The sequence below is a fragment of the Trachypithecus francoisi genome, unplaced genomic scaffold (genome assembly GCF_009764315.1).
Source record: "Trachypithecus francoisi isolate TF-2019V2 unplaced genomic scaffold, Tfra_2.0 Lachesis_group3, whole genome shotgun sequence".
In the NCBI taxonomy this organism is placed as follows: domain Eukaryota; kingdom Metazoa; phylum Chordata; class Mammalia; order Primates; family Cercopithecidae; genus Trachypithecus; species Trachypithecus francoisi.
In genome coordinates this window covers 86,836,292-86,863,383 of record NW_022681468.1, presented here as the reverse complement: position 1 = coordinate 86,863,383, position 27,092 = coordinate 86,836,292, and the positions used below count along the sequence as shown (strand labels likewise).

General features: G+C 47.7%; 2 protein-coding genes and 1 pseudogene across 3 annotated transcripts; 1 reads left to right on the top strand and 2 right to left on the bottom strand.

The window, feature by feature from the left end:
• Positions 1 to 2,146: 2,146 nt before the first annotated feature.
• LOC117070110 lies at positions 2,147 to 6,246 on the bottom strand. The gene is made up of 2 exons (XM_033188802.1): positions 6,169 to 6,246; positions 2,147 to 4,001 (listed from the first exon to the last, which is right to left on the bottom strand). The coding sequence occupies exon 2, from the start codon at positions 3,585 to 3,587 to the stop codon at positions 2,778 to 2,780; it is 810 nt and encodes a 269-aa protein (XP_033044693.1). The 5' UTR covers positions 3,588 to 4,001; positions 6,169 to 6,246; the 3' UTR covers positions 2,147 to 2,777.
• Positions 6,247 to 9,114: 2,868 nt separating this feature from the next.
• Positions 9,115 to 11,010, top strand: LOC117070111 (putative GED domain-containing protein DNM1P46). Its single transcript, XM_033188803.1, has 3 exons — positions 9,115 to 9,843; positions 10,633 to 10,670; positions 10,725 to 11,010. The coding sequence occupies exons 1-3, from the start codon at positions 9,742 to 9,744 to the stop codon at positions 10,966 to 10,968; spliced, it is 384 nt and encodes a 127-aa protein (XP_033044694.1). The 5' UTR covers positions 9,115 to 9,741; the 3' UTR covers positions 10,969 to 11,010.
• Positions 11,011 to 17,052: 6,042 nt separating this feature from the next.
• On the bottom strand, positions 17,053 to 24,417 carry LOC117070104 (annotated as a pseudogene). The gene is made up of 13 exons (XR_004431768.1): positions 23,908 to 24,417; positions 22,696 to 22,776; positions 21,496 to 21,842; positions 21,325 to 21,407; positions 21,123 to 21,229; positions 19,995 to 20,081; positions 19,780 to 19,887; positions 19,497 to 19,584; positions 18,817 to 19,094; positions 18,355 to 18,549; positions 18,172 to 18,272; positions 17,992 to 18,089; positions 17,053 to 17,892 (listed from the first exon to the last, which is right to left on the bottom strand). The product of XR_004431768.1 is annotated as a putative golgin subfamily A member 8D (transcript).
• Positions 24,418 to 27,092: the final 2,675 nt, after the last annotated feature.

Sequence of the window (27,092 nt, the reverse complement as noted above, 5' to 3'; positions counted from 1 at the left end):
AGAACTTTATGCAACTTAAAATGTTTACAAACTACAGTGCAATCTACTGTTTGTGAATGTCAATGTATTATCAGGAAACGTGTCTGTACAATCACAGTGGTATTTCCTCACAAACTTCTTTACCAAGAATGAAATATGTTTTTGTACCTCTTGGTTTCAGTTAGGGATGTATTTTGTGCAATATTTATGTGATTATGCCTATACACGATGAATGAATGAATTTCAGTCACACATTGCCTAAATCATAACTTGATGCTTGGGAAAGAATCAACAGTTAAAACTTCATGAGGTTGTAATGTCTGTGTTCCAAAACACATCACAGTATTAGGATGTAGGGAGATATGTACGTGTGCTCCCTGGAGGGGGGATTTCTAGTAGTAGACCATCTCCATTTTCAGCATTTGGCATCGTCATGACACTTTTATAAATATGATATTAACAGGAGACCAAAAAACAATTTTACCGATGGAATAACAGATTTGCCTGCATTCACTGAAAGAGCGCAAATATTGGGTCCTTGTGACTTCAACGGACTCTTCCGAATTGTATGAATGTAGCAATGTATTAGATAAGCCCAGTTTCAGAATAATAAAGAAAAAATGTTAGACCAAATAATGCGAGTAATTAACAGTGGTACAATTTCTAGCCCATGGGTTTAAAATGCACTTAAAGTCCTGTTCTTGCCTTTTTTTTTCTGAGCTTCCCGCTTTTGTATTGTTTGAGTTCAGTTTAAAGACAATTACTTTAAGTCCATTTTAAACCCTTAGGCTAGAAATTGGACCACTGTGAATTAGCCACATTATTTTGTGTAATTTTTTTTCTTTATCACTCTGAAACTGGGTTTACCTAATACATGGATAAATTATTTCGAAGGTACTTTTGTCATTGAAATCACTTCACTTTTACCCTGATAAACATCAGTGACTGGGAATGACCTTCAGACAGTGTTTAGCATCTGTGACCAACCTGACAATACTGTGTTCATCAGGTGCCGATGGGTTAAATCACACGCTGGCGTATTTCAGCTGAATGTCCGTCTGGAAAATAAATTTACTGTATTAACTGAAATTCCACTCTTTGTGCAGGTATTTGTCATATATTTAAGAAAAAGCTAAAAAGAATGGCAATCGTATGACAATAACTTAAGTCTTTCTTCAAAGTGCATGCAGTCTTTTGCGATACCTCATTCAGCCAAGTATTTGTGCTCTTCCTCATTCAGTGTAAGGCAGCTTTCAATTTGCTTAGAAGGCAACATTGGAAGGTTAGAGTTCATCAGAAACATAGAATGTTAAAATGTGAGTTCAACTGACTAAATTTGAATTTCCTTAGGAAGAATCAAAACACCTATTTAAATATTGCAATATATAGTAATAATTTTTAAAGTATTTGATTAAACCTGATAGGTTTTCCAGAAATGAAAAAAATATCAGCTCTAAAACCAAAGCTGATTTTTAGAAAATTTGAAAATGTAAATCAGCCCTATCCATAATATAGTTTCTCTAAAACTTTATCTTAGTCATTTTAAAATAATGTAACTATTAAAAAATGTAACTGCTATCAATGTTCTGAAATAAGTTAAAACATTTTAAAATATGAACACTGTAGTTTAAAAGAAAGAAACGGTGGGAAGGAAAAGTAGAGAAAGAAATGCCAATTCCAGTCCAAAGCTTTATTTGCCAAGTTTTCTTAGAATGAATTTTACCAATTTATGAATTCTTGTAAACAGAATGTATAAGAAAATACTGAAAGACTTTTGCCTAAAGTGGCATTATTGTCTGCTGGTGTCATGCTACTGTAATGTAATAAATTATTAAATTGTTGTAAAGGTCTGTTTTTGCCTTAAAATTTTATTTTGCGTGTCTTGAAAACTATGGTATTAAAGGTATTGATACTGTGCAAATGCGGGGCATGCCTGGCATGAGATAATCTGTTTCATTTTTACAAACTTGTAATAAAACTATGCAAGTGTTTATTAAAAGAACACAAAATAAAAAAAGGTATGGGATTAAGAAAAGTTATGGGGTGAAAAAGTTATGGGATAAAAAATGTAAAAAAGTTGTGGCAAAAAAACCTGTGGCAAAAAAGTAGAAAAAGGTTTAATGAAAAGTTGCAAAAAAATTATGAAAAAGAAGTTATGGGATTTAAAAAACAAGTCATGGGATAAAAATAAAAATTAAAAGCAGGCCCCTGTCAGCAAAGCCTGGAGAAGTGGGGCTGGAGTCTTCACCGCCACCATGTCCCTACCACCCCTTCCCAGTCACCCCATTACAATTAGGGTAGCAAGACAAGACCTCTAATGGGGAAAGACAAACAGACCCTTTGCCACCTTGACCAGGGCTGAGTCCTTAAATTTCTGGATGCTGATGATTGTTATTTAAGAGCCAGAGGCTGGTGGAGTTGGTTTGTTTGGAGGAGGCCTGATGGCCTCCTTACTCTCACCATAGCAACTCTTCCCTCAGGGGGACTCCCACCTTCTTATTCAGAGAGGTAGCTGAGGCAGGACAGTGGGGCTAACTGTGGACCAGGGAGGACATGGGCTGCTGGGGTGGCCCTTGTTCCCCAGTATACATATTGTGTCTGTGTAACGTTTTGTATATTCCAGAGGGTAGAGCCGCCTCTGTATCCTATGTAGCTGTGGTTGGAGCTGGCACATGGGGAGGAGGTTCTAATAATTATTTGTGGCTGGGAAACTTATTTATTGCTAGCATAGGACAGAGGAAGGAGGCGCGGATGGGGTCATGCATCCCTGGTGATGCGACTCCTGTTTATTTTGCTTTTTATTTTGGAATAAATGGATTTAGCCATACTCCTCGGCCTGGTGTGTTCCTGTTTCTCTCACTGGGTCGTGGAGTTTGTGCCACCAAACGAGGAGCCCCAGAGTGTCTTGAGCATGTCCAGCGAGACTGTTGGGGAACTTCCAGGCCTGTTACCTGTATGCTGCCTGGTGGCACCTGGGGGATTCCATGGGGACTGCCATGGCGCCTATGGTGCGCAGTCCAGCCGCGACAGCCAACAGGCTCAGAAGCCTGATCTAGCGGTGGCCGGGAAGACAGGTACCAGCACCTAAGGGCACTGACTTCCACCCACCCCAGGCGTCTTCCGTTCCGTCCCCTTGCCTCCCTCTCCTGTCTGCACCTGGTGGCCTCTTCTGTCTGTCTCTCCAGAGTGCCAGCTGCCCAGCAGGCTCCCTCCAGGCTGAGTTCATGGCCCTGCCCCCTGGTGGCCAGAGCCGGCTTCACAGGATAAGAGCCAGCGAAGCTCCAGGGGCTTTCCAGGAAAAGTGAACCTTGGAAAGGGTATGGCCTTTTCACCACTCCCAACAGCACCCTAGAAATGGCTTGGCCTTTCCCCTCCCCTGAGCTCCACAGAGAACACAGCCAGCAGAGGACACATTTCCCCGCCATCCAGAAATGGGTTTGATTCTCAGCCGAGGGACAGCAGGACTGGTAGAGACTGTCAGGCCACACAGCTGCCTGCACAGCACTCCCATGCTTGGTGGGGGGTGGGAGGGATGGCAGGGTCTGGCTCTCCATAGGCCGGGCATGACAGGGAGGCTCACTGGAGGGGCTGCACTTTGGAGGGGCCATGTCAGGGGACAGCTTTCTCTTGTTGGGCCACAAGACTCCAAAAGGACAGCACGGTGACTGATTCCCAGTGCTAGAGGTGAGGCAGTTGACCACGTGTAGGAGAGTGTGTGTGTGTGTGTGTGTGTATGTGTATTTATAGATATTTATAGAACAGGGCAGGAGCGTACCACAGAGAGGGGCATATGTTTTCAGCAACGGTCACTCACACCTGGAGGTGTCAGCTCACCAGTACAACAGACCAAGTCACAGATGAAGGGGGCTAGCTTTAGAGCTGGGGGAGCCACTGTCAAGTCACAGAACAGCCTCCCAGGTAGGCTTGGAAAGGGAGGTCTCCAAGAAGACGAGGGATCTGTTTAGAGGTCGAAGGAGGGCCTGGGGCTCTCAGGACGGGATGGGCTTGCCGGACCCGATCAGCTGGCAGTTGGAGAGAAAGCAGAGAGAAAACCGGAGAGAGAAAAGTGAGCAGAGAGCTGGTGAGGCAAGTGCAGAGCACAGGTGTGCCACAGCAGCTGTGGGAGGGCCGGGGAGGGGAGGGCACAGGTGTGGGTGTGGCAAGGTTCCTGGAAAAGAGGGTCTGGAAGGGAAAGAGGATGAAGATGGAGGCAGGAGCCAGAGCTTCACAGGTAGTGCCTGGGGGCTGTGGCAGCCCTCCCCACCCCATGTATGCTGGCCTCTTCCACGGCACCCAGGCAGTGCACCCTCTGTTAAGACCAATGCTCGCCCCCCTCAGGCTTCCCTCTTCTCTGGTCACCCTATTTTCAAACCAACTGGTCCGGGGCCACCTCTCACCTTGGGAAGCCCGATGCAACAGCCACTAGGTCTGACAGAGAAGGAACACTGCTTGAACCAGGATGATGAAGCTAAAAGGGATGGGTGGCTGGAGTGATCGCCAGAGAACCCTCTGGGTGGTCAGAAAGCCCAGGACCCTCTGATGGGACTCTGGGGGAGGCAGGGAGGGCAGGCAGCCAGATTCCACTGGCTATAGACTTGTAAGTCTAAGAGGGGAGCCTCAGCTTGTTGGGGGTTGCAGGTTGTATAGGTGAGGCTGGGCTCTTCCTGCTGGGAAAAGCAGAAGAGGGAGAGTCCATGGCAGGGGAGGTGGGTGGGCTTGCTGGGCAGAGCTCAGCCGGGACACCAGGCACTGTGGTCCCCTTGGCTGAATAGCAGAGGCGAACTCTAGGAGCAACAGGACAAGGTGCGCGAGCCTGCTAGCCTGCGGTAGTGCTCAGCAGGGGCCAGGGACCCTGCCTTCCATCACACGCTGACAGCTATGATGATACCTGGGAGGGAGGGAAGGGGCCGTGTGTCCCTGCCTGGCCTGTGAGGTATGTTGTGGGTTGACCGTCTGTATGGGACTCTCGAGGTTTTATCCTGGATCACCACTGGATTGGCGACAGATAGAGGAGGTGGGACCCTGACTCTTACCCCTGCTCTGCAGTGGATTTGGCTCTCAGCACTCCCAGGCTGTGATTATTATTGTGTTGGCTACACGTGCATTAATGAGGCAGGAGAATGCTCAGCGATAACAACCAAGAATCCTAATGATCTCATCAGACCGAGAGGGAGACATTTGTGTGCATGCTCGTGTTTCAGCTCAGAGCCCTTTGTCTAGAAGGCTCTTGAACTCAGAGGCCCAGGCACTATCAGGTTGACTTTGCCTTGGAGCCAGCACTTTTGTTGATCAATGAAATTGACATAATGCTTTTTTTTTTTTGCACCAACCATGTGCCTCAAGCTGTGTCAAGAGGAGCATGCTTCAGATGGCTGGAGTGAACAATTCAACTTGTGGAGGAATGAGAAATGTTAGTGCTGAGGCAAGAAACATAAACCCCAGGGTAAGGTAGGAATCACTGAAAGTCAGGCAACGGAACCAGCATCCAGTAATGAGTTAGGCTTTGCTGGCCTCTGGAGAGGAAAAAATTAAGCCAGGCCCGAGGGCACAGATCCTAAGGGAATGTGGCAGCTCTAGGCTGTCTATGGAAGAGAAGCAGAGGGTGGCACCTGGTTGAAAGAGGGGGCTGGGGGACATAGCTTGAGCCTGTGTTTACAGATGGAGTCTCCTGATTCCTGCGACTGGGGAAGGAGATCCTGCCTGGATCAGGGGACCTCATATCAGAACTCTTCCCACCCACACCCCTTCTTTTCAGGGCATCTTTCACTGCAAATAACAGGTAAACTAGTTGGAAAGCTCAGCAGATTCTCACGGTGGTGCCTAGCAGGCCAGGCCTAGCTGCCCTTTAACCTGTGACTGAGGATGATGCCACTGGCCTGTAAGCACACATTGGAAAATCTTTACATCCAGGGACACACCATGCCCCACAGAGACAGCTGTGCATGGTTCTTTAGGTTTGGGGTGCTGTGCTGGCAATTGCCTTATAAATATGTCAGATTAAAATGGGATGCCCTGGAGCTTAGCTAATCTTTATCCTATCCCTCCCCCTCCGCCCCAAAATGAAGGGGTTGATAGTTTTGTTTGCATTATGATAGATGGATCTGTCATTGTTTTTAGAAACTTTGGAGAAAGATTTCTTGGGAGGAAGCTATCCTGAACCTCCAGAGATTTTCTCATTTACTGGCGCACCAGCTTTAGAGTCCTAGGTCTTCATCCTGGCTCAGCCACCCTCCAGCTGTGTGATCTTTGAGAAGTTGCTTGTCTACACTGAGTCTCGTTGTCACCTTTGAGTGGAGGCTGCTACATTGCTACTGTTTGGAGCACCTAACCCCAGGCACTCTTACAGCGTGATGGTGAAGATAAAATGCAACAATAAGGCTGAAGGGGGAGGATCGCTTGAAGCCAGGAGTTCGAGACTAGCCTGGGCAATAAAGCCAGACCTCATTTCTGTGAAAATGTTTTTTAAAAAATTAGCTGGACTTGGTGGCTTACTTCTCTAGTCCCAGTTACTCGGGAGGCTGAGGTGAGACCACTTGAGGCCAGGAGTTTGAGGCTGCAGTGAGCTGTGATCACGCCACTGCACTCCAGCCCAGGCAAAAGAGAGAGACCCTATCTCAAATAAATGAATAAGTCAATAAATAAAATGATAAAATAATGCATGCAATTACAACACTAGTACATGATCAGGCACATGATAAATTCTCGATAAATGGTAGCCCCAATAAACTTTGTAATGTTTTGGGAGAGGGTGTCCTTTGGACTCAGCCCAGTGACAGAAGCATTTGAAAAGACTGATGTGTATGATGGCTGTTTCCTACAGGTACAGGCCTGTACCCCCAGGGAACCGAGGCATTGGCTCCATGGGGCACCTTGTTCTATTTACACTTGTTTTGGGCAGCACCGATTGCCCTAGGGCTAAGCAGGACTGCCACCACTGACTCGATGGCCAAGAGTATCTCCCTCCCCAAGCTAGCCATGGGAAAGCCACTTGCATCACAGGACTACAGGAAATCAAAGGGAATAAAAAGCACAATTTAGTCAGCTACTCTCCAGTTGATGGACAATAGATTTTTGCTATTTTGAACAGAGTTGTTAGGAACATTCCTTGTCCACATCCCCTGTTTTATATAGACAAGAATTTCTCCTGGATGTAGAGTAGAATTGCTGGGCTGGGAGGAGTGTGAATATTCAACCTTATGAGATGGAGTCAAACTGTTTTCCAAGGTGGTCATACCAGTGTATACTCCCAGCAGCAGTTCTTAAGAGATCTCGGGATCTCTATCTTCTGGTGATGTCACAAGCAGTCAAAAAGAATAAATCCCAGCTATAAACAACAATAAGAATCTTAGCAATATACTATTAAGTGAAAAAAATAAATTCTAGAAGGATATATACAGCATACTTTATTTAACTTGGAAAAGAAAATGTATATACAGGCTGGGCATGGTGGCTCATGCCTGTAATCCTGACGCTTTGGGAGGCCAAGGCCGGAGGGTTGCTTGAGGCCAGGAGTTCAAGACCAGACTGGACAACATAGCAAAACCCTGTCTCACCAGACACTAGAAAAATTAGCCAGGTGTGGTGGTGCACACTTGTACTCCCAGTTACCCATGAGGCTGAGGTGGGAGGATGTCTTAAGTTTAGGTGTTCAAGGTTACAGTGAACCATGATTGCACCACTGCACTCCAGCCTGGGCAAGAGAATGAGACCCTGTCTCTAAAGAAAAGAAAAAGTAAATAAGTAAATAAGTAAAATTTAACAACAAACTGTGGGCCGGGTCCGGTGTTTCATGCCTGTAATTCCAGCACTTTGAGGGACTGAGATGGGCAGCTCACGAGGTCAGGAGTTCAAGACCAGCCTGATCAACATGGTGAAATGATGTCTCTACTAAAAATACAAAAATAAGCCAGGCATGGTAGTGCATGCCTGTAATCCCAGCTACTCGGGAGGCTGAGGTAGGAGAATCATTTGCTGAGATTGCGCCACTGCCCACGAGCCTGGGTGACAGAGCAAGACTCTGTCTCAAAAACTAAACTAAAATAAAATTTAAAATTTTTTTCAAACGTTGGGTTTTTGACAAGATAACATTGACAAACAAGAGGAAACATGACAACTGATACTGCAAAAACTCAGGCCGGGTGCGGTGGCTCAAGCCTGTAATCCCAGTGCTTTGGAAAGCTGAGGTGGGTGGATCACGAGGTCAGGAGATCGAGACCATCCTGGCTAACATGGTGAAACCCCGTCTCTACTAAAAATAACAAAAATTACTCTGGTGTGGTGTCAGACACCTGTAGTCCCAGCTACTCAGGAGACTGAGGCAGGAGAATGGCGTGAACCCAGGAGGTGGAGCTTGCAGTGTGAGCTGAGATTGCACCACTGCATTCCAACCTGAGTGACAGAGCGAAACTCCATCTAAAAAAAAAAAAAGTCAAAAAAACTACAACACAAAACCAAACCCTCAAAGGATTACTAGTGGCTATTAGCAAATATATGCAAAGAAATAGGAAAACCTACTAAAAATGGATAAATTTCCAGACTCATCTAGACTACCAAGATTAAACCATGATGAAATCCAAAACCTGAACAGACCAGTAACAAATAATGGGATCGAAGTGGTAATAAAAAGTTTCCCAGCAGGGCCGGGCGCGGTGGCTCAAGCCTGTAATCCCAGCACTTTGGGAGGCCGAGACGGGCGGATCACGAGGTCAGGAGATCAAGACCATCCTGGCTAACATGGTGAAACCCCGTCTCTACTAAAAATACAAAATAGCCGGGCGAAGCGGCGGGCGCCTGTAGTCCCAGCTACTCGGAGGCTGAGGCAGGAGAATGGCATAACCCGGGAGGCGGAGCTTGCAGTGAGCTGAGATCCGGCCACTGCACTCCAGCCTGGGCGACAGAGCGAGACTCTGTCTCAAAAAAAAAAAAAACAAAAAAACAAAAACAAAAAAAAAAAAAAAAAAAAAGTTTCCCAGCAAAGAAAAGCCTGGGACCTGATGATTCACTGCTGAATTCTAGCAAATATTTAAAGAAGAACTAATACTAACCTTCCCCTAAACGATTCCAAAACTAGAGAAGGAGGGAATACTTCCAAACTCTTTCTACAAGGCTAGTATCGCCCTGATACCAAAACCAAAGATACATCCAAAAAAGAAAACTACAGGCCAATATCATGGATGAATATTGATGCAAAAATCCTCAACAAAATATTAGCTAATTGAATTCCACAAGCATTGAAGTTGGGGTGCAGTGTCCCAGGTTCACTCAACCCTTCCCATTTTCCTTTCTGTGTGTGTCTACTTTGCCGTGTTCCCTGGTGGCAGCGGCGGTGGCAATGTTGGTGTGTGGGCCTCCCAGGACAGGGGGAAAGTGAGTGTGCCCTTTTCTTGCCTCCTGCCAGGCGTCTGCAGCCTGGCACAACTTTGTCCAGGTCTCCAAGCCAGGGACCTGGAGATGTTCTTTTCCAATTTCTGGGTTGGTAACTTGAGGCAAATTCTGGGCACTAGAGTCAGAACTAAGACGAGACTGAATCAGGGGAATCTGGGGTCCTGAGAGGCAGAGGCCTGAAACCGTCTAGAGCTGTGTGGGGAGCTGGGTGCATGTTCAGGCCAGTTGCTTCTCTCTGTGCCTCAGTGTTGCAGGTACCCTTGGAGGGGCTGAGATCCTGGGGATTCCTGGAGCCTGGCTGCATGGCCTGGCCACCCTGATGCCTTGTGTTCTCCATGATAGGGCAGCAAAGCCGAGGAGAATGGCTCCGACAGCTTCATGCACTCCATGGACTCACAGCTGGAGCAGCAAATGGAAACCACCCAGAACCTGCAGGACTCCTACATGGCCATTGTCAACAACACCATGTGGGACCTCATGGTTGGTGTCACGCCCAAGACCATCATGCACGTCATGATCAACAACGTGCGTGCACCTCCTCATGGGGGCAGGGGCTCCTGTGGCACTGGGGATGCAGGTGGCCATGTTAGTCTGGGGGAGATGCTAACCAGCCCTATGGGACCCGGTCCAAGCAGAGAGAGGCACGGTCTAGACCAGAGCTGTCTCATAGAAATATAATGTGGTACTGAGGACAGTAGCCCATGCCTGTAATCCCAGCACTTTGGAAGGCCAAGGCACAGGATAGCTTGAGCCCAGGAGTTCAAGACTAACATGGGCAATGTAGTGAGACCTGATTTCTACACGAATGTTTTAAAAATAGCTGGGTTTGGTGGTGGCACGTGCCTATAGTCCTAGCTACTCGACAGGCTGACATTGGAGGGTCACTTTAAGCCCAGAGGCTGAGGCTGCAGTGAGCGGCGATCTCGCCCCCTGTACTCCAGCCTAGTGACAGAGTGAGGTCCTATCTCCAAAATTTTTTTAAAAAAAAACTGAGTAGACAGGTGTGCTGGTGGCATGATAAGTCCTGGGTGCCCTCCCAGACCTGTGACCTTGGCCGGGTGACTTTTCCTCTGGACCTCAGTGTCCCCGTCTGAGTGAGAAAAGGGCGGTGGGGAGGCAGATCGTTGAGTCTAAGTGGTGTAGAAGCCGCTTCTGAAAAACCATACTCAGGGCTCCAAGCCCAGTGCACAGTCCCAGCAGGGCCCGGCAGGAGGCCAGGGCAGCACAGGCCTCAGCTCCCAACCGCCTTCCCTCTTTGCCCACTCTCAGACCAAGGAGTTCATCTTCTCAGAGCTGCTGTCCAACCTGGCATCCTGAAATTGAACCTGCAGGACAATCAGGTGTCCTATCCCTGTACTTGCGTGGGGACCAGAACCCGCTGATGGAGGAGTCAGCAGAGCAGGCACAGCGGTGCACGGAGATGCTGCACATGCACCCCTTGCTGAAGGAGGCGCTCAGCGTCATGGGCAACATCAACACGGCCACCATCAGCACACGCACGGGGTCTGTGGACAACTCCTGGCTGCAGGTGCCGAGAGTCCTTGCCGGACGCAGGTACCAGGGCTGGCTCCCAAGGCCCCAAAGTCCCCCAGACCCCATGGGTGAGCCCGGGGCTCTTGGAACAGGCTCCCTGCCCAAGCTGGCAGACGTGGGTGCTCTCTGGAACCATCAGAGAGCTCATGCTTTATGGTGTAAGGGCTTAGAACTTGGAGTGGGTTGTGTGTGGGGCTGTACTCTGAGGTGGCCAGAGGCCTAAGAATGTCATCCTGGGCACACTGTACCTGTTCTGCCATCTGAGTCATGCTGCCAGGGCAGAGTATCCAGCTCCCAGCCTGGGAGTGCTGACAGCCAAATCCACTGCAGAGGAGGGGTGAGAGTCAGGGTCCCACCTCCTCTATCTGTTGGCAATCCAGTGGTGATCTACGATAAAACCTCGAGAGTCCCATACTCACAGTCAACCCACAACACACCTCACAGGCCAGGTGGGGACACACAGCCTCCTTCTATCCCTCCCAGGTACCATCATAGCTGCCAGCGTGTGATGGAAGGCAGGGTCCCTGGTCCCCGCTGAAGCACTATCGCCGGTCAGCAGGCTCATGCACCTTGGCCTGTTGCTCCTAGAGTTCGCCTCTACTATTCAGACAAGGAGACCACAGTGCCTGGTGTCCCAGCTGAGCTCTGCCCAGCAAGCCCACCCACCTCCCCTGCCATGGACTCTCCCTCTTCTGCTTTTCCCAACAGGAAGGGCCCAGCCTCACTTATGTGACCTGCAACCCCCAACAAGCTGAGGCTCCCCTCTTAGACTTATAAGTCTATAGCCAGTGGAATCCAGCTGCCTGACCTCCCTGTCTTCCCCAGGGTCCCTTCAGAGGATCCTGGGCATTCTGATCACCCAGACGGTTTTCCGGTGATCACTCCAGCCATCCATCCCTTTTAGCTTCATCATCCTGGTTCAAGCAGTGTTCCTTCTCTATCAGGCCTGGTGGCTGTTGCGTCGGGCTCCCCAAGGTGAGAGGTGGCCCCGGACCAGTGAGTTGGAAGACAGGGTGACCAGAGAAGAGGGAAGCCCGAGGAGGCTGAGCACTGGTCTGACCGGTGGGTGCACTGCCTGGGTGCCGTGGAAGAGGCCAGCATGCGTGGGGTGGGGAGGGCTGCCACAGCCCCCAGGCACTACCTGTGAAGCTCTGGCTCCTCCCTCCATCTTCCTCCCCTTTCCCTTCCAGCCCCTCTTTTCCAGGAACCTTGCCACACCCGCACCTGTGCCCTCCCCTCCCCGGCCCTCCCACAGCTGCTGTGGCACACTTGTGCTCTGCACTTGCCTCACCAGCTCTCTGCTCACTTTTCTCTCTCCGGTTTTCTCTCTGCTTTCTCTCCAACTGCCAGCTGATCGGGTCCGGCAAGCCCATCCCGTCCTGAGAGCCCCAGGCCCTCCTTCAACCTCTAAATAGATCCCTCGTCTTCTCGGAGACCTCCCTTTCCAGGCCTGCCTGGGTGGCTGTTCTATGATTTGACAGTGGCTCCCTCAGCCCCAAAGCCAGCCCCCTTCATCTGTGACTTGGTCTGTTGTACTGATGAGCTGACACCTCCAGATGTGACCGTTGCTGAAAACTTGTGCCCCTCTCTGTGGTACGCCCCTGCCCTGTTCTATAAATATCTATAAATACGCATACACACACACACACACACACACACACCCCTAGACTTCGCTGGCCGCCTTGCCTCTAGCACTGGGAATCAGTCACCGTGCTGTCCTTTTGGAGTCTTGTGTGCCAATAAGAGAAAGCTGTCCCCTGACATGGCCCCTCCAAAGTGCAGCCCCTCCAGTGAGCCTCCCTGTCATGCCCGGCCTACGGAGAGCCAGCCCCCGCCATCCCTCCCGCCCACCACCAAGCATGGGAGTGCTGTGCAGGCAGCTGTGTGGCCTGACAGTCTCTACCAGTCCTGCTGTCCCTCGGCTGAGAATCAAACCCATTTCTGGATGGCGGGGAAATGTGTCCTCTGCTGGCTGTGTTCTCTGTGGAGCTCAGGGGAGGGGAAAGGCCAAGCCATTTCTAGGGTGCTGTTGGGAGTGGTGAAAAGGCCATACCCTTTCCAAGGTTCACTTTTCCTGGAAAGCCCCTGGAGCTTCGCTGGCTCTTATCCTGTGAAGCCGGCTCTGGCCACCAGGGGGCAGGGCCATGAACTCAGCCTGAAGGGAGCCTGCTGGGCAGCTGGCACTCTGGAGAGACAGACAGAAGAGGCCACCAGGTGCAGACAGGAGAGGGAGGCAAGGGGACGGAACGGAAGACGCCTGGGGTGGGTGGAAGTCAGTGCCCTTAGGTGCTGGTACCTGTCTTCCTGGCCACTGCTAGATCAGGCTTCTGAGCCTGTTGGCTGTCGCGGCTGGACTGCGCCCCATAGGCGCCATGGCAGTCCCCATGGAATCCCCCAGGTGCCACCAGGCATCATACAGGTAACAAGCCTGGAAGGTCCCCAACAGCCTCGCTGGACATGCTCAAGACACTCTGGGGCTCCTTGTTTGGTGGCACAAACTCCAGTACCCACTGAGGGAAACAGGCACACACCAGGCCGAGGAGTATGGTTAAATCTGTTTATTCCAAAATAAAAAGCAAAATAAACAGGAGTCGCATCACCAGGGAGCCACGACCTCATCCGCGCCTCCTTCCTCTGTCCTATGCTAGCAATAAATAAGTTTCCCAGTCACAAATAATTATTAGAACCTCCTCCCCACATGCCAGCTCCAACCACAGCTAGGTACGATACAGGGGTGGCCGTACCCTCTGGAATATACAAAACGTTACACAGACAAAATATGTACACTGGGGAAGGGGACCCACGCCAGCGGCCCATGTCCTCGCCTGGTCCACAGTTAGCCCCACTGTCCTGCCTCAGCTACCTCTCTGAATAAGAAGGTGGGAGTCCCCCTGAGGGAAAAGTTGCTAAGCTGAGAGTAAGGAGGCCGTCAGAGTCATGCTTAAAAATTTTTAATTTTTAAGGTCTTGTCTTGCTACCCTAATTGTAAAGGGGTGACTGGGAAGGGGTGGTAGGGTCATGGTGGCAGTGCAGACTCCAGCCCCACTTCTCCAGGCTTTGCTGACACAGAACTGCTTTTAATTTTTATTTTAATCCCATGACTTGTTTTTTAAATCCCGTAACTTCTTTTTCGTAACATTTGGTAACTTCGCATAAAATTTTTTTCTACATTTTGCCACAAATTTTCACATTTTATCCCATAACTTTTTCACTCCATAACTTTTTAAATCCCATAACTTTGTAAATTTGTGTTCTTTTAATAAACACTTGCAAAGTTATATTACCATTTTGTAAAAATGAAACAGATTATCTCATGCCAAGGATGCCCGGCATTTGCACAGTATCAATACCTTTAATACTATAGTTTTCTTTTTTTTTTTTTTTTTTTTTTTTGAGACGGAGTCTCGCTCTGTCGCCCAGGCTGGAGTGCAGTGGCCGGATCTCAGCTCACTACAAGCTCCGCCTCCCGGGTTCACGCCATTCTCCTGCCTCAGCCTCCCGAGTAGCTGGGACTACAGGCGCCCGCCACCTCGCCCGGCTAGTTTTTTTGTATTTTTTAGTAGAGACGGGGTTTCACCGTGTTAGCCAGGATGGTCTCGATCTCCTGACCTCGTGATCCGTCCGTCTCGGCCTCCCAAAGTGCTGGGATTACAGGCTTGAGCCACCGCGCCCGGCCAATACTATAGTTTTCAATACTCGCAAAATAAAATTTTAAGGCAGAAACAGCACTTTGCAACCATTTAATCATTTATTACATTAGAGTAGCATCACATGAACAGTCAATAATGTCACTTTAGGGGAAAGTCTTTCAGTATTCCCATTATAAATTCTGTTTACAAGAATTCATAAATTGGTAAAATTCATTCTAAGAAAACTTGGCAAATAAAGCTTTGGGCTGCAATTGGCATTCTTTCTCTACTTTTCCTTCCCACCATTTCGTTCTTTTAAACTACAGTGTTCATATTTTAAAATGTTTTAACTTATTTCAGAACATTAAGATAGCAGTTACTTTTTTTATAGTTATATTATTTTAAAACGACTCTTTAAGATAAAGTTTTAGAGAAACTATACTATGGATAGGGCTGATTTACATTTTCAAATTTTCTAAAAGTCAGCTTAGAAAAGTTTTAGAGCTGAGTTTTTTCCATTTCTGGAAAACCTATCAGGTTTAATCAAATACTTTCAAATTTATTCAGTTGAAATCACATTTTAAAATTCGATGTTTCTGATGAACTCTAACCTTCCAACGTTGCCTTCTAAGCAAGTTGAAAGCTGCCTTACACTGAATGAGGAAGAACACAAATACTTGGCTGAATGAGGTATCGTAAAAGACTACGTGCACTTTGAAGGCTTACGTTATTGATATACCATTTCCATTCTTTTTAGCTTTCTCTTAAATATATGACAAATACCTACACAAAGAGTGGTATTTCAGTTAATATAGTAAATTTGTTTTCCAGACACATTCCGCTTAAATATGCCAGTGTGTGATTTAATCCATAGGCACCTGATGAACACATTATTGTCAGATTCGGTACAGATGCTAAACACTATCTGAAGGTCATTCCTAGTCACTGATATATCAGGGTAAAAGTGAAGTGATTTCAACGATAAAAGTACCTTTGAAATAATTTATCCATGTATTAGGTAAACCCAGTTTCAGAGTGACAAAAAACGTTAGACTAAATAATGTGGCTAATTAACAGTGGTCTGATTTCTAGCCTGAGGGTTTAAAATGGACTTAAAGTAACTGTCTTTAAACTGAACTCAAACAATACACAAGCAGCAAGTTCAGAAAATAAAAGGCAAGAACAGGACTTTAAGTCCATTTTAAACTCACCGGCTAGAAATTGTACCACTGTTAATTAGTCGCATTATTTGGTCTAACATTTTTTCTGTATCATTCTGAAACTGGGCTTCTCTAATACATTGCTACATTCATACAATTTGGAAGAGTCAGTTGAAGTCACAAGGACCTGATATTTGCACTCTTTCAGTGAATGCAGGCAAATCTGTTATTCCATCGGTAAAATCATATTGTTGCTCTCCTGTTACTGTCATATTTATAAAAGTATCATGAGGATGCCAAATGCTAAAAATGGAGGACTCGTAACCAGGAAATCCCCCCTCCAGGAAGCACATGTACATAGCTCCGTACATCCTAATACTGTGATGTGTTTTGGAACAAAACATTAGAACTTCATGAAGTTTTAACTGTTGATTCTTTCCCAAGCATCAAGTTATGATTTAGGCAATGTGTGACTGAAATTCATTCATTCATCGTGTATAGGCACAATCACATAAATATTGCACAAAATATGTCCCTAACTGAAACTGAGAGGTACAAAAACATATTTCACTCTTGGTAAAGAAGTTTGTGAGGAAATACCACTCTGTGATTGTACAGACACGTTTCCTGATAATACATTGACATTCACAAACAGTAGATTGCACTGTAGTTTGTAAACATTTTAAGTTGCATAAAATTCTCCTTGATTTTTAAAGATAGTATAATACTGTCTACTAAAACTCCTTTCTGTTTCAACTAAGTACTCTCACATATATTAGTTTATGATAATGCTTGTTATTATTTTTGAAAGTGTTTTCCATTCAAGGAAAAGAAGTTAATTCCTATGTCAGGGTAACCAAGGTGGTTGAAGAATAGGTATTAGCTAGAGAGGTCTAGATGGTAAAATCAATCTTCAAGCCTCAAAGAAGCTCCATGAACAGAGAGGAAAGCCAGGTGTCACACTGCTTCCGTTCACTCTAAATCATTCTTGACTAGAGCCTGTATGCCTGTTCCAGAGACATTAAACTCTTAAGGATTTCTTATGATCCGTACTAAATACATTAAGAAGAATGCCAGCCAGCACCCTTTTGTGTACTGGGCGCTATAGTCACATACCTGCCAGAGCAGGCCACTGTCCTCTTCTGCGAGATTTAAAAAGCTCCCCCAAAATCTTATTACTCCCATCACCAGTACACAGAAAATGGGGGAAAGGCTGTTTCCAGCTCTTGGCCTTTAAACAACTCTAAATATCAGCACTCATGGTGGCATATACTACAAAGTAATCAACAGTGCACACTTGAGGGCAAACTGCATATTAAGCGAATGAAGAGCTCACTGTGATTAAGATTGGATCAAACATAATAGCAGAATATAAGCAAATTTTATCTGAATTCTGTAATGAACATACACGCTGCAATAACATTAAAAAAGCATGGCAGCCTATTCCAAACCAGCGAGAACAGTTTTGTGCAAACAGTGGGTCTTTGGGTGTTTGAACTCCCACCACGTAAGGGCTAACTCAATATGCATGCTAATGACCTACAATTATGAAATTAAAAACGAAAAATGCTAAAGGATGCCAGAGTGAACCTCAGTGAAGGCCACAGAGACCCACTCTCTTTTAACTTTTTACAAATAAACTTAAAGTATAAATTAGAAACACAAATAAACATGAATAGCTCTAACATTCAAATGAAGGAAATGAATTGTGTAGCAGATTCACCCTAGAATTTTGTTTCTTTTTAAAAAGTTTGTTGACCAGCTCTTTGATGATGGTGATGTTTATCTCCTTCTTCTTGGCAGCCAAGCCCAGCAAAAGAATGGCCCAGAGTGGTTGCTGCCCAAGCCTGGGTGCTCCTGATGGTCCTGCATGATGGGCTGTGCAGTAGGGTTGTCATGGGGAGACCCCTTCCTGGCCTCTCCTTGCCCAGTCTCGGCGCTGTTGGTGAGGCTCACCTCGCAAAGATCTTTGAGGAGAGGGAGGCGGGGATCTGAGCACAGTGCAAAACCCCCTGCTCCTGCCTGCCCACCCTGCATGAGGACTCTACTCACCACCATGCTGGTCGGCAGCCCCAAGCTCCTGGGGGGTGGGGCTCCTGGACCGGGCTCATCAGCTGGGTTCTGGGCAGCGGCCAGGAATTTGCTGTGCCCTTTGTTGCCGTCAACCCAAGCCGCAACAGCATCTCCTGCAGCTCCAGGAACTCCACCTGGAGGGAGGGGTGCTCAGGTGTCACGCCGCTGCCAGCACCCACCTTCACGCCACCCCCACCCCCGACCCATCCCCGCAGGGATGTTGCACACCCTACCTTCATCTCGTCGTCTTGGGCCAGCCTGATGATGTCCTCCTCCTGGTGTCGCCTCTTTGGCACTGCCCTCTGGTTTCGTTATAAGGTGCTTAATTTTCCTGCGGGAGGACAGGGCTCAGATGCTGGGGCCCCTGCGACGGCCCTGCAGCTCCCCCTGCCTTGCCCTGGCCTCCCACTCACTGATGGCATCTCTCCCTCCAGTACTGGATGAACTGATGTTCTAGTTTCTCCACACGCTCCCTCAGGTCCGCCTTCTCCTCCAGGAGATCCATAAGGCCGCTCTGGAGCCAAAATAATGGGGTCACCTCTCAGCAGCGACCTGCCTACCCCTGCCCTTCTTGGCCTATTCCAGGATTCACTCACATCCAGCTTCTCCATGACTTCCTGCAGGGCCCGGGGGTCTCCCCACTCACAGACTCGCCCCCCAGTCCCTGGGGCTGGGACCGCTGCCTCTGGCTCCTTGTGGGTCGAGGTTACTGTCTCATTCACCTCACGCAGCTTCTGCTGCAGCTCTTCAACTTGCTGCTCCAAGTGCAGTGCGCTCTTGTTCTCGTTATTCTGGACAGAGAGAAGCAATCAGCAGCCACCCACTGCAGTTGGAGACCCTAGAACTCGGTGTCTGCCTCCCATGGCACCGGGAAGGGTGGAGGCAGGTTAGAAAAATCATCTCCTCTCTCCCACAGCCACCAGAGCAGGGTTCTGGCTCACAGGTCCCTTTAGAAGTAACATTTCATGTGAGGGCTACACTGCCCCGTTTTACAGGTGGGGAAACAAAGGCCTGGAGGGCTAGGGAGGAGGGCAGGCTCCTCAGGTGGGGCAGCGCACCAGCTCCTCGAAGCCGCTCTGTGGCTCGGCCAACTGCTGAAGTCTCTCCTCCTGCTCCTGAAGCCTCTCCTCCTGCTTTCAAAGCCTCTCCTGCTGCTCCTGAAGCCTCTCCTCCTGCCTCCGAAGCCTCTCCTTTTGTGCCTGGTTCAGGAGACTTACGTGCTGATGGTTTTGCACCTGGGCCTGGAGCTCTGCTGACACTCTCTCTAGTTCCTTCCTCAGGTGCTGCAGCTCCTCCTCAGGGAGCACTGCTGGGGTCTCCAGGGGTAGGGGTTCAGCTGAGAAAGGAAGCAGACAATAAGGGCCTCTAGATTCTCAAAAAAAAAAAAAGAAAAAAAACCCACCACCACCACTAACAAAAAACACCCTCCTCTTGGTGCACAGCTCCTCTCAGGCTCCCCAAACTTGGCCTCACTGCGAATGATTCCTCGCACTCGGATGGTAGCCAATCTTCCAAACCACTTTCAGATGGAGAGCACTGTGGGTGGCTGACAATGGGCCCCATTTGCTGATGGGACACTCGGCTCATGGAGATGACAAGACTTCCTGTCTCCCCGCACAGACCTCTTGTCCTCTGCCTCAAAGCCCTTCCATCCACCCACTTCCCTGGGGCATTCTAAGCCCCCCCACAGCCCCTCTGATGCCAGGCCTGCTCCCAGGTCACGTCAGCCCCATCTTACCCATCTGGTTTTTGAGTTGGGACAAGCTCCTCTCCAGCTCCTCCACCCGATGCATACCATCCTGCTTCTCCATCTTCAAGGTGCAAAGCTGCCCAAAGCACAGGGGAAAAGGGCCCTGGAGAGAGGGGCTGGTGGCTCCACAGGCTACCATCTCCCTCTCTACCCCCACCTCCACAAAGCCCAGACCCATGACCACCTCTGGCTGTACTATTTCCATGTTACAGATGCCCAGAAAGATCCAGTGACCTATCTAAGATGGGTGGGCTGAAGGGTCAGATCTCACCTCCTGTGACATTTTCCTCATCCTCTCCTGCCACCGGGCCCTCTCTCCTTTTATATGTTCAGCATATTCATCTCTCTCTAGCTGGACTTGTTGCAGCGACTCCTTCATCTGCAAGAGTGGGAACAGAAGTTACACAGGGCTGTCACTGGTCCTCACCTGCTCCTGGCCACCTGGGGTCACCTTCCTTCCACATCCCTCCCCCTGCAAAACCTCACCTGTGTCACGTGCGCTTTCAGCAGTGCCTGCTCCTGTAAGGACTGCTCTAACTGCGTCTTGAGAAGTGTTTTACTGTGCTTCGAGGACTCGATGAAGAGAGAGAAGTTTCTATCTGGGGAACCTGGGCCATTCCATACAGTGCCCCTTAAACAAGCTAGGGCTAGGCTGAATATACAACTTGGTCAGTACAGATCAAGGCATTTCCAAGCCCGTGGTCTGGTTTTTAAAAGAACTCAGTAAAGTTGGAAGGGACAGGAAAAGAGATCGAATTTACAGGTGGCTAACAGAGGCCCAGAGAGATCAGTTAATATTGCTCTTGTTATTACTGTTATTACTAGCACTGTTTGAACCTTTATGGAGTGCTTCATCAGGTACCATGCTAGCAATCCCATTTAATCCTCGTAACCACCACAGGAGACAGTTACTATGATTCCCTCTGTTGTGTAGATGAAAACACATGGAGTATTTGATGTTAAGTGCTTGCCTAAGATCACTTAGGCAGAGCTGGGATTTGAACAGCCAGATCTATCCGATTCTCTAAAGCCCATTTTTCTTGCTGGGGGTCACAGATAGGAAGGGGACAATGAATCTTTTGTTCACTGTTTGAAAGGATGATACATTCGCATAGTCCAAAACTCAGAAGGTACAGAAGGGAAGTATCTCCCAGCTACCCTCTTGCTCTCTCCTGAGTTTTTTATGAATCTTGCAGGCTTATTTTATGTATATTTTCATAGTATGTACACACACACACACACACACACACACAACACACACAGTTTCCTCTCTACAGAAATGGTAACATACTAAAGGTACTCTTCTGTACCTTCACAGTACAAGTACCCAATACGCCACCTAGGACTTGGCCAAGACCCCAGCCAGTTAAGGGCAGGGGAGGCACTTGGCCTCCAAACTCTGCGTCCAGTTCTCGCTCCCCACGGCACCCCCCAACTCACCCACAGCAGCTGACTCAGCCCCAGGCTGCCTCTAACAACCAGACACAAAAGCAGCGAGAAATGGCCATGATGCCTCCTGGGCAGGACACTCCATCCTGCAGAAGGGACCTTTAGGCTCACTCCTCCATCTGCGAAGCCAGGCTCCCAGGGCACAGGGCGGGTGGTCGGACTCACCCTGTCCATCTTCTTCTGTGTGGTGGTGACAGCAGATAGAGCCCGCTCTAACTCTCCCGTACGCTGCGATGAACGTTGCAGGCGGCCGGCCAGATCCTTCGACTCTTCTGTAATGACAGAGTTGAGATGGGGCCCAAAGGACTCTCCCTAAACACCTATCGAAGTGCCAGGTTGAAGGATGACAGGGTGCCCAGATTCCCACCTTCAAAGTATCTGAGAGCGTTTCGTGTGATACAGGTCTATAGTTAGTTTCTTTTTCTGTATGTTCAATCTCTGGATCTGAACCTTTCGGAGAAAAGCCAAGCAAGTGCTGAAAGAGAAGGAAAGAAACATTCCCCGGAGGACAGGAGAAAACTTCACACCCCCCACTCACCTCTAGCTTCCTTTCAGCTTTCTGTTTCTCATTGTTTGCCTTCTTTTCCTATAGGAAGAGGAAGACGGAGCTCTTACAGCGGGAGGCAGAGATGGCACAGCTAGAGACAGGCCCCCAGAATGCCACCAATGCCCCAGGACAGGCCTACCCATGAGATCAGGTTATCAGGGACCCTGTGGGGGTGGGGTGGAATCTGAGGGGTGAGCCTTCTTCCCCAGGTTGGGAGTGGGCGAGACAAGACTGGGGCCTCTACATCTGAGTGTCCCCCAAACCCAGCCGTCATGTCGTGGGCAAAGAAATCGCATTACTTCTTCCAGCTGATGTTCCACTTGTTTCTTCTGTTGTTCCTGTGGGGAGAGTCAAATGAAGGTGATGGAGGGTGGACCCGTCAACTCTATGCCCCAGGCCAGGAAGCATAGGCAGGGGCCAGGAATGGATTTTAAAGGCAAAGTTCTCAGACCCAGTGGGAACACGAACTGGTAAACTCTCCTCAAGCTCCCAAGGACAGAGGATTTGTGTCTTTGTTGGTTTTCATCCACAGCCACAGAACTCAAAGTCTGAATCTGGAAGCTCTTGAGAGGACAGTAACATAAACCTCCAGAGACGGAGTTTGAGAAAGGTCCCCCCTTCTGCCTGCTTGTGATTTAGAAAAGTGCGTTCATTCAATAAACATTTACTGAGCACGAACCGGCCAGGTACGGTTCTTCACAGTATATATAGGATGGAAAAGGACAGACAGGAGCCCTTGGCCCTGAGGTTTCCATTCTAAGGGGCCTTTAAATCTCAGACTCTCAGAGCTAGCAGACACCTTTGATACTCACTACCTCCTCTGGAAACACGAGCCCAAAAAGGAGAGGCAGCTTGCCCAGAATCAAAAAGCAAATTAGGGACTGAGTCACAGCAGAACTACGGGCCCCCTGACAACCAGTCAGGCTTGCACTCCCCTGAGAGGCCACAACCCCAGGGCGTGTATAGCAAGGACTAGAGCAGGGGTGTCTGGAGAGGAGAGAGTTGGCAAAGAGGGAAGCAAAAGAACAGCCATGCTGCATGCTCTGGGGTCCCTCCAGGGGAGACCTGGGCACCCCAGCTCCCTATGTGCCCTTCACACCAGGGCGCCCAGCCCCTTTCTTCAGAGCCCCAAGAGGAAACTGGAGCCCAGGATTGGCAGCCTGGAATCAGGGGACCCCACTGGACTCTTACCAAAGATTTGATGGTGTTATTCAGTCGACTGATTTTGATGGCCCTCGAGTCAAGGACTACTGCTTGTTCTTGGCACGGGCTCTGCAGAGAGGGGGAGGTGGAGGAGGAGTGGGGGAGAGGTAGGGAGAACAATCATTAGGCTGGGGTGTGGGTGTGGTCTGTCTCAGCTGGCAGAGGGGCACCGAGTCCCTGCTGTGGGAGGAGGTTGGAGGGCTGGCCTGCATGGTCACTGCACCTCCACCCAGAGCCTCCTACCTCCAGATCCTTCAGGGTAGCACATGATGTAGGGCCCGCCCTGTGGATACCTGTTGCTGACTACAAGAGAGTACACATGGAGATATTCTGTTCCCCTCAGTGTCTAAGCCCTCTGACTTCCTTTCATTCACATCAACTGGCAACATTTTCTTTTCTGCCTCTCTTGGACCCTTTGTCCCATAACTTCTTTGTGCCAACTTCTCTCATGGTTCTTATTTCCCCACCATCCCACCCTGGGGCCTGAAATCAGTGACTCCTGATGGCAAGTGGCTGTTCTCATTGTCCTGGCTTCCCCTTGAGACTGGGGATGAGGAAAATCAAAGAGCAATGACCATATCCTGGGTGCCCTGAGTGTTTACAGCAGGCCATGTACTAGGGATTAACATAAAAACAACAATAAGAAATCTCATTTAAATCTCACAAACGGAAGTCAAACAATAGAACCTATATTATACAGATGTGAAAGGAGAGGCCCGAAGAGCTCAAGCAACTTGCCCTAAATCATATCCCTAGCAGACGGAGAGGCAGGATTCAAATCAAGACTTCTTTTTGTTTTCTTTTTGTGATACGGAGTCTTGCTCTATCTCCCAGGCTGGAGTGCAGTGGCGAGATCTTGGCTCACTGCAAGCTCCGCCTCCTAGGTTCATGCCATTCTCCTGCCTCAGCCTCCCGAGCAGCTGGGAATACAGGCACCCACCACCATGCCGGCTAATTTTTTTTGTATTTTTCAGTGAAGACGGGGTTTCACCATGTTAGGTAGGATGGTCTCAATTTCCTGACCTTGTGATCTGCCCTGGGTTGGTCTCCCAAAGTGCTGGGATTACAAACGTGAGCCACTGTGCTCGGCTAAACCCAGAATTCTTAACCAGTACCCAATGGTCCATCCATAATCTTAACAATTACCCTCTACTGCCCCTTTGGTCCCCTGTCCCCAGGAGCCTGGCCACCAAGACTCACATCCCGAGGTGAGTGGCAACCAGCAGAAGTGGATGTCTCAGGGCTACTGCCATTTGTTTTCCTGTTCCTCTTTGCTTCTGCTGGAACAGCAGGGCTGTTTCTCTGCCAATATTCTTTTAACTGTAGGAAAGAAGAGCAGTAATCCTCATGAGAACTATTGGCCCCTAGAGCCACATCCTCCCTTACAGTTTTTACAAAATACTCTTATACACCATCTGATTTAACGACACCAACCGCTGTATAATAAGTGTTGTCACAATCTTTTAGGGACTGAGAGGGATTGACATCATAGCTAGAAAAAAAGAAAAAAGAAAAAGAAAAAGGTGATACTGGAACTTTGAAATTCAGTCTTCTGACTCCAAGCTCTGGGGTTTTGCCAAGAATCAGCAGCTGCCAGGGACCAAAACCAGAGGCAGAGGTAGAAAAGTAAACATTAAGTGGGCAGGAACTGTATGCCCTGTGGTTTAGAGTCATACATCCTCACACATCTGTTTGTGTGAAGAAGTGCACCAGTACCTCTCAAACTTCTATATCAATGTGTCCTCATGGCAGAAGGCAGCCTTTCTGTTAAATCCAGGAATTTATCAGGAAGAGGACTACCCAAGCCTCATTTCAGAGAGAAGTCTGGTATTCTCACAGATTAAAGCAGAGCCTGGTTTATAGTCAGTACTTAATAAATACATGAATGAATAAATAAACTATCAAAGAAGCTAAAGATACATTCCACACTCTTGGGGGAAGGGATTACCATGAAAACAGAGCCTAGCAGCCACTTACAAATACAGTTGACCCTCATTATTTGTGAATCCCATATTTGAAAATTTGCTTACTTGCTAAAATGTCTTTGTAATCTCCAAATTAATACTTGTGGAGCTTTCAAGGTGGTTCCTGGATAGACACACAGAAGTGAAAACTCTGTCACTCCTTGCACACGTCCCAAGCTAAGGTCAAATAAGGTGACCCTTGGTCTTCTTGTTTCAGCTCTCATGCAAACATGACCTGAAGACAGAGACAGTAGAGGACAGTGCAGGGTAGTGGAAGAAGCTGTGGCTTTGGGGCCAATTGGGCAGGGTCTGAATCATAACTCTGGCACCTGTTAGTGGAGTCGCCTCAGGCAAATAACTTAACACTTCTGTACTTCCTTTATTCTTTTGGAAATAAAGAAAATGCAATCTACCAGGATGAGTTGTTTTTAGGAATTAAGATTATAACCTACGTGAGATATGTATGTATGCACATATTTACCGTGGAAACAAGGGTTTAGTGTTTGATTAATTCAGTGTTCCAGGCAACTTTATAGAATATTACTACTGCAACTAATAAGAATTGACTGTAATTATTTGTAAAGAAATAAAAGAGATGTTGACAAAACAATTATTTGGATGAGCTAGAGGCAGGCGTCAAGAAGCTTCAGAAGAAAGAGAACTTTGCCAGGCACTTAAGGTGTGTAAAAGACTTGTAAGGAGAGAGAATGGTGTCTACAGAGAGAGATCCAGATGGTGGATAAAAACAGGTAGGGTCAGAAAATGTCACTTCAGGAAGTCTAGAGCAGTAGAAGATGAGGCCAGAACATGGTGCCATAGCGCTTCTCTGTACCCTGTATACACCCTGTACTGCAGAACCTCACTCTCTGCATTAAATTATTGGTTTTTAGTTCTCTCTTCCATTAAACTATGAGCCCTTCAAGGTCAAGGTCTCTAAGAAGTCATAACTACAGTCCTCTAAATTTGAAAACAAGTTACTAAATATGGGTACACCCAAAAAGACTGTACAAAAATTACGTTGGATTTCACCTGCAGTCATAGGAATTCACAACTGGTATACATTCGCAATTTGTCCAGGATTTTTCCCTGATGACTGCTGTACTCTGTCATAAATCCTTTTCTTTTTTTTTTTTTTTTTTTTTTTTTTGTTTTGACGGAGTTCGCTCTGTCGCCCGGGCTGAGTGGCGGATCTCAGCTCACTGCAAGCTCCGCCTCATTTACGCCATTCTCCTGCCTCATCCCGAATAGCTGGGACTACAGGCCCAGCTCGCCCGGCAGTTTTTGTATTTTTTAGAGACTTCACCGTGTTAGCCAGGATGGTCTCGATCTGACCTGTATCTCTCGTCCCAAAGTGCTGGGATTACAGGCTGAGCCACCGCGCCCGGTAAATCCTTTTCATTGTTTTAGACACCCAGACATTCTAAAAGAGCAAGAAAGATCTTCATCTTTTTTTGTAACTCATTTATTAGTTGATTGACTGAGATGGGATCTCATTATGTAGCCCAGGCTGGTCTGAAACTCCTAGGTTCAAGCAATCCTCCTGCCTCAGCCTCCCAAGTGGCTGAGAGCATGCCACCAAGCTGGGCTCTAGTGTGATGTATGAACAAGAGTTAAACATATGGTCCATTAGACAAGGCTGCCACCTGAGAGTAAAGATTTTTTAAAAATTCACTCTAATAGACGTATTTATCTATATGCAAGACACAATTTTACCATAGTAAAACACAAGGAAGCATATTGATATACATATATGTTACAAGCAGGATAAAAAAATATAATTTTCTCCACAAAAGCTTGCAAAATCCTGGCCAAAACACAGTAAACAGGATGCTAAACTCACAGCTTACATTTCTCCACTGAGACCTAGGAAAAACAATGCCAGTTTCTGTACAGTCACAAAACTAAGCACTGTGAGAATTTAAAAGATTTGGTAAACTTGTATATTCTCCCCACCCCCACACACAAGTAGCCAAAGGAGCCTAGCAGTCTTACCCCAAAACTACTATTCCAACTACTACTCAATCTATTCCAACCTCCAAAATAAAACCCTCACTCTCCAATATCTGAATTTATATTTTCAAATATCTAAAATCTTAATCAAAATTAAGAGCAGCACGTTAGATATTCCCTCATAAAATTCTTGATATAATTTTACTTAGGTACAACACAGATTGTACTTTACCTAAAAACATATGGATAGAACCAACATTACTAGAAACCAAACAAATATACTATGAAGGTGAAAAGGAATAGGGAGTGTTGTTTTTAAACAGATTCAACACTGTTATTCTCTCTTTTTTTTTTTTTTTTTTTGAGATGGAGTCTTGCTCTGTCGCCGGGTCTGGAGTGCAGTGGCCGGATCTCAGGCAAGCTCCGCCTCCCGGGTTTACGCCATTCTCCTGCCTCAGCCTCCCGAGTAGC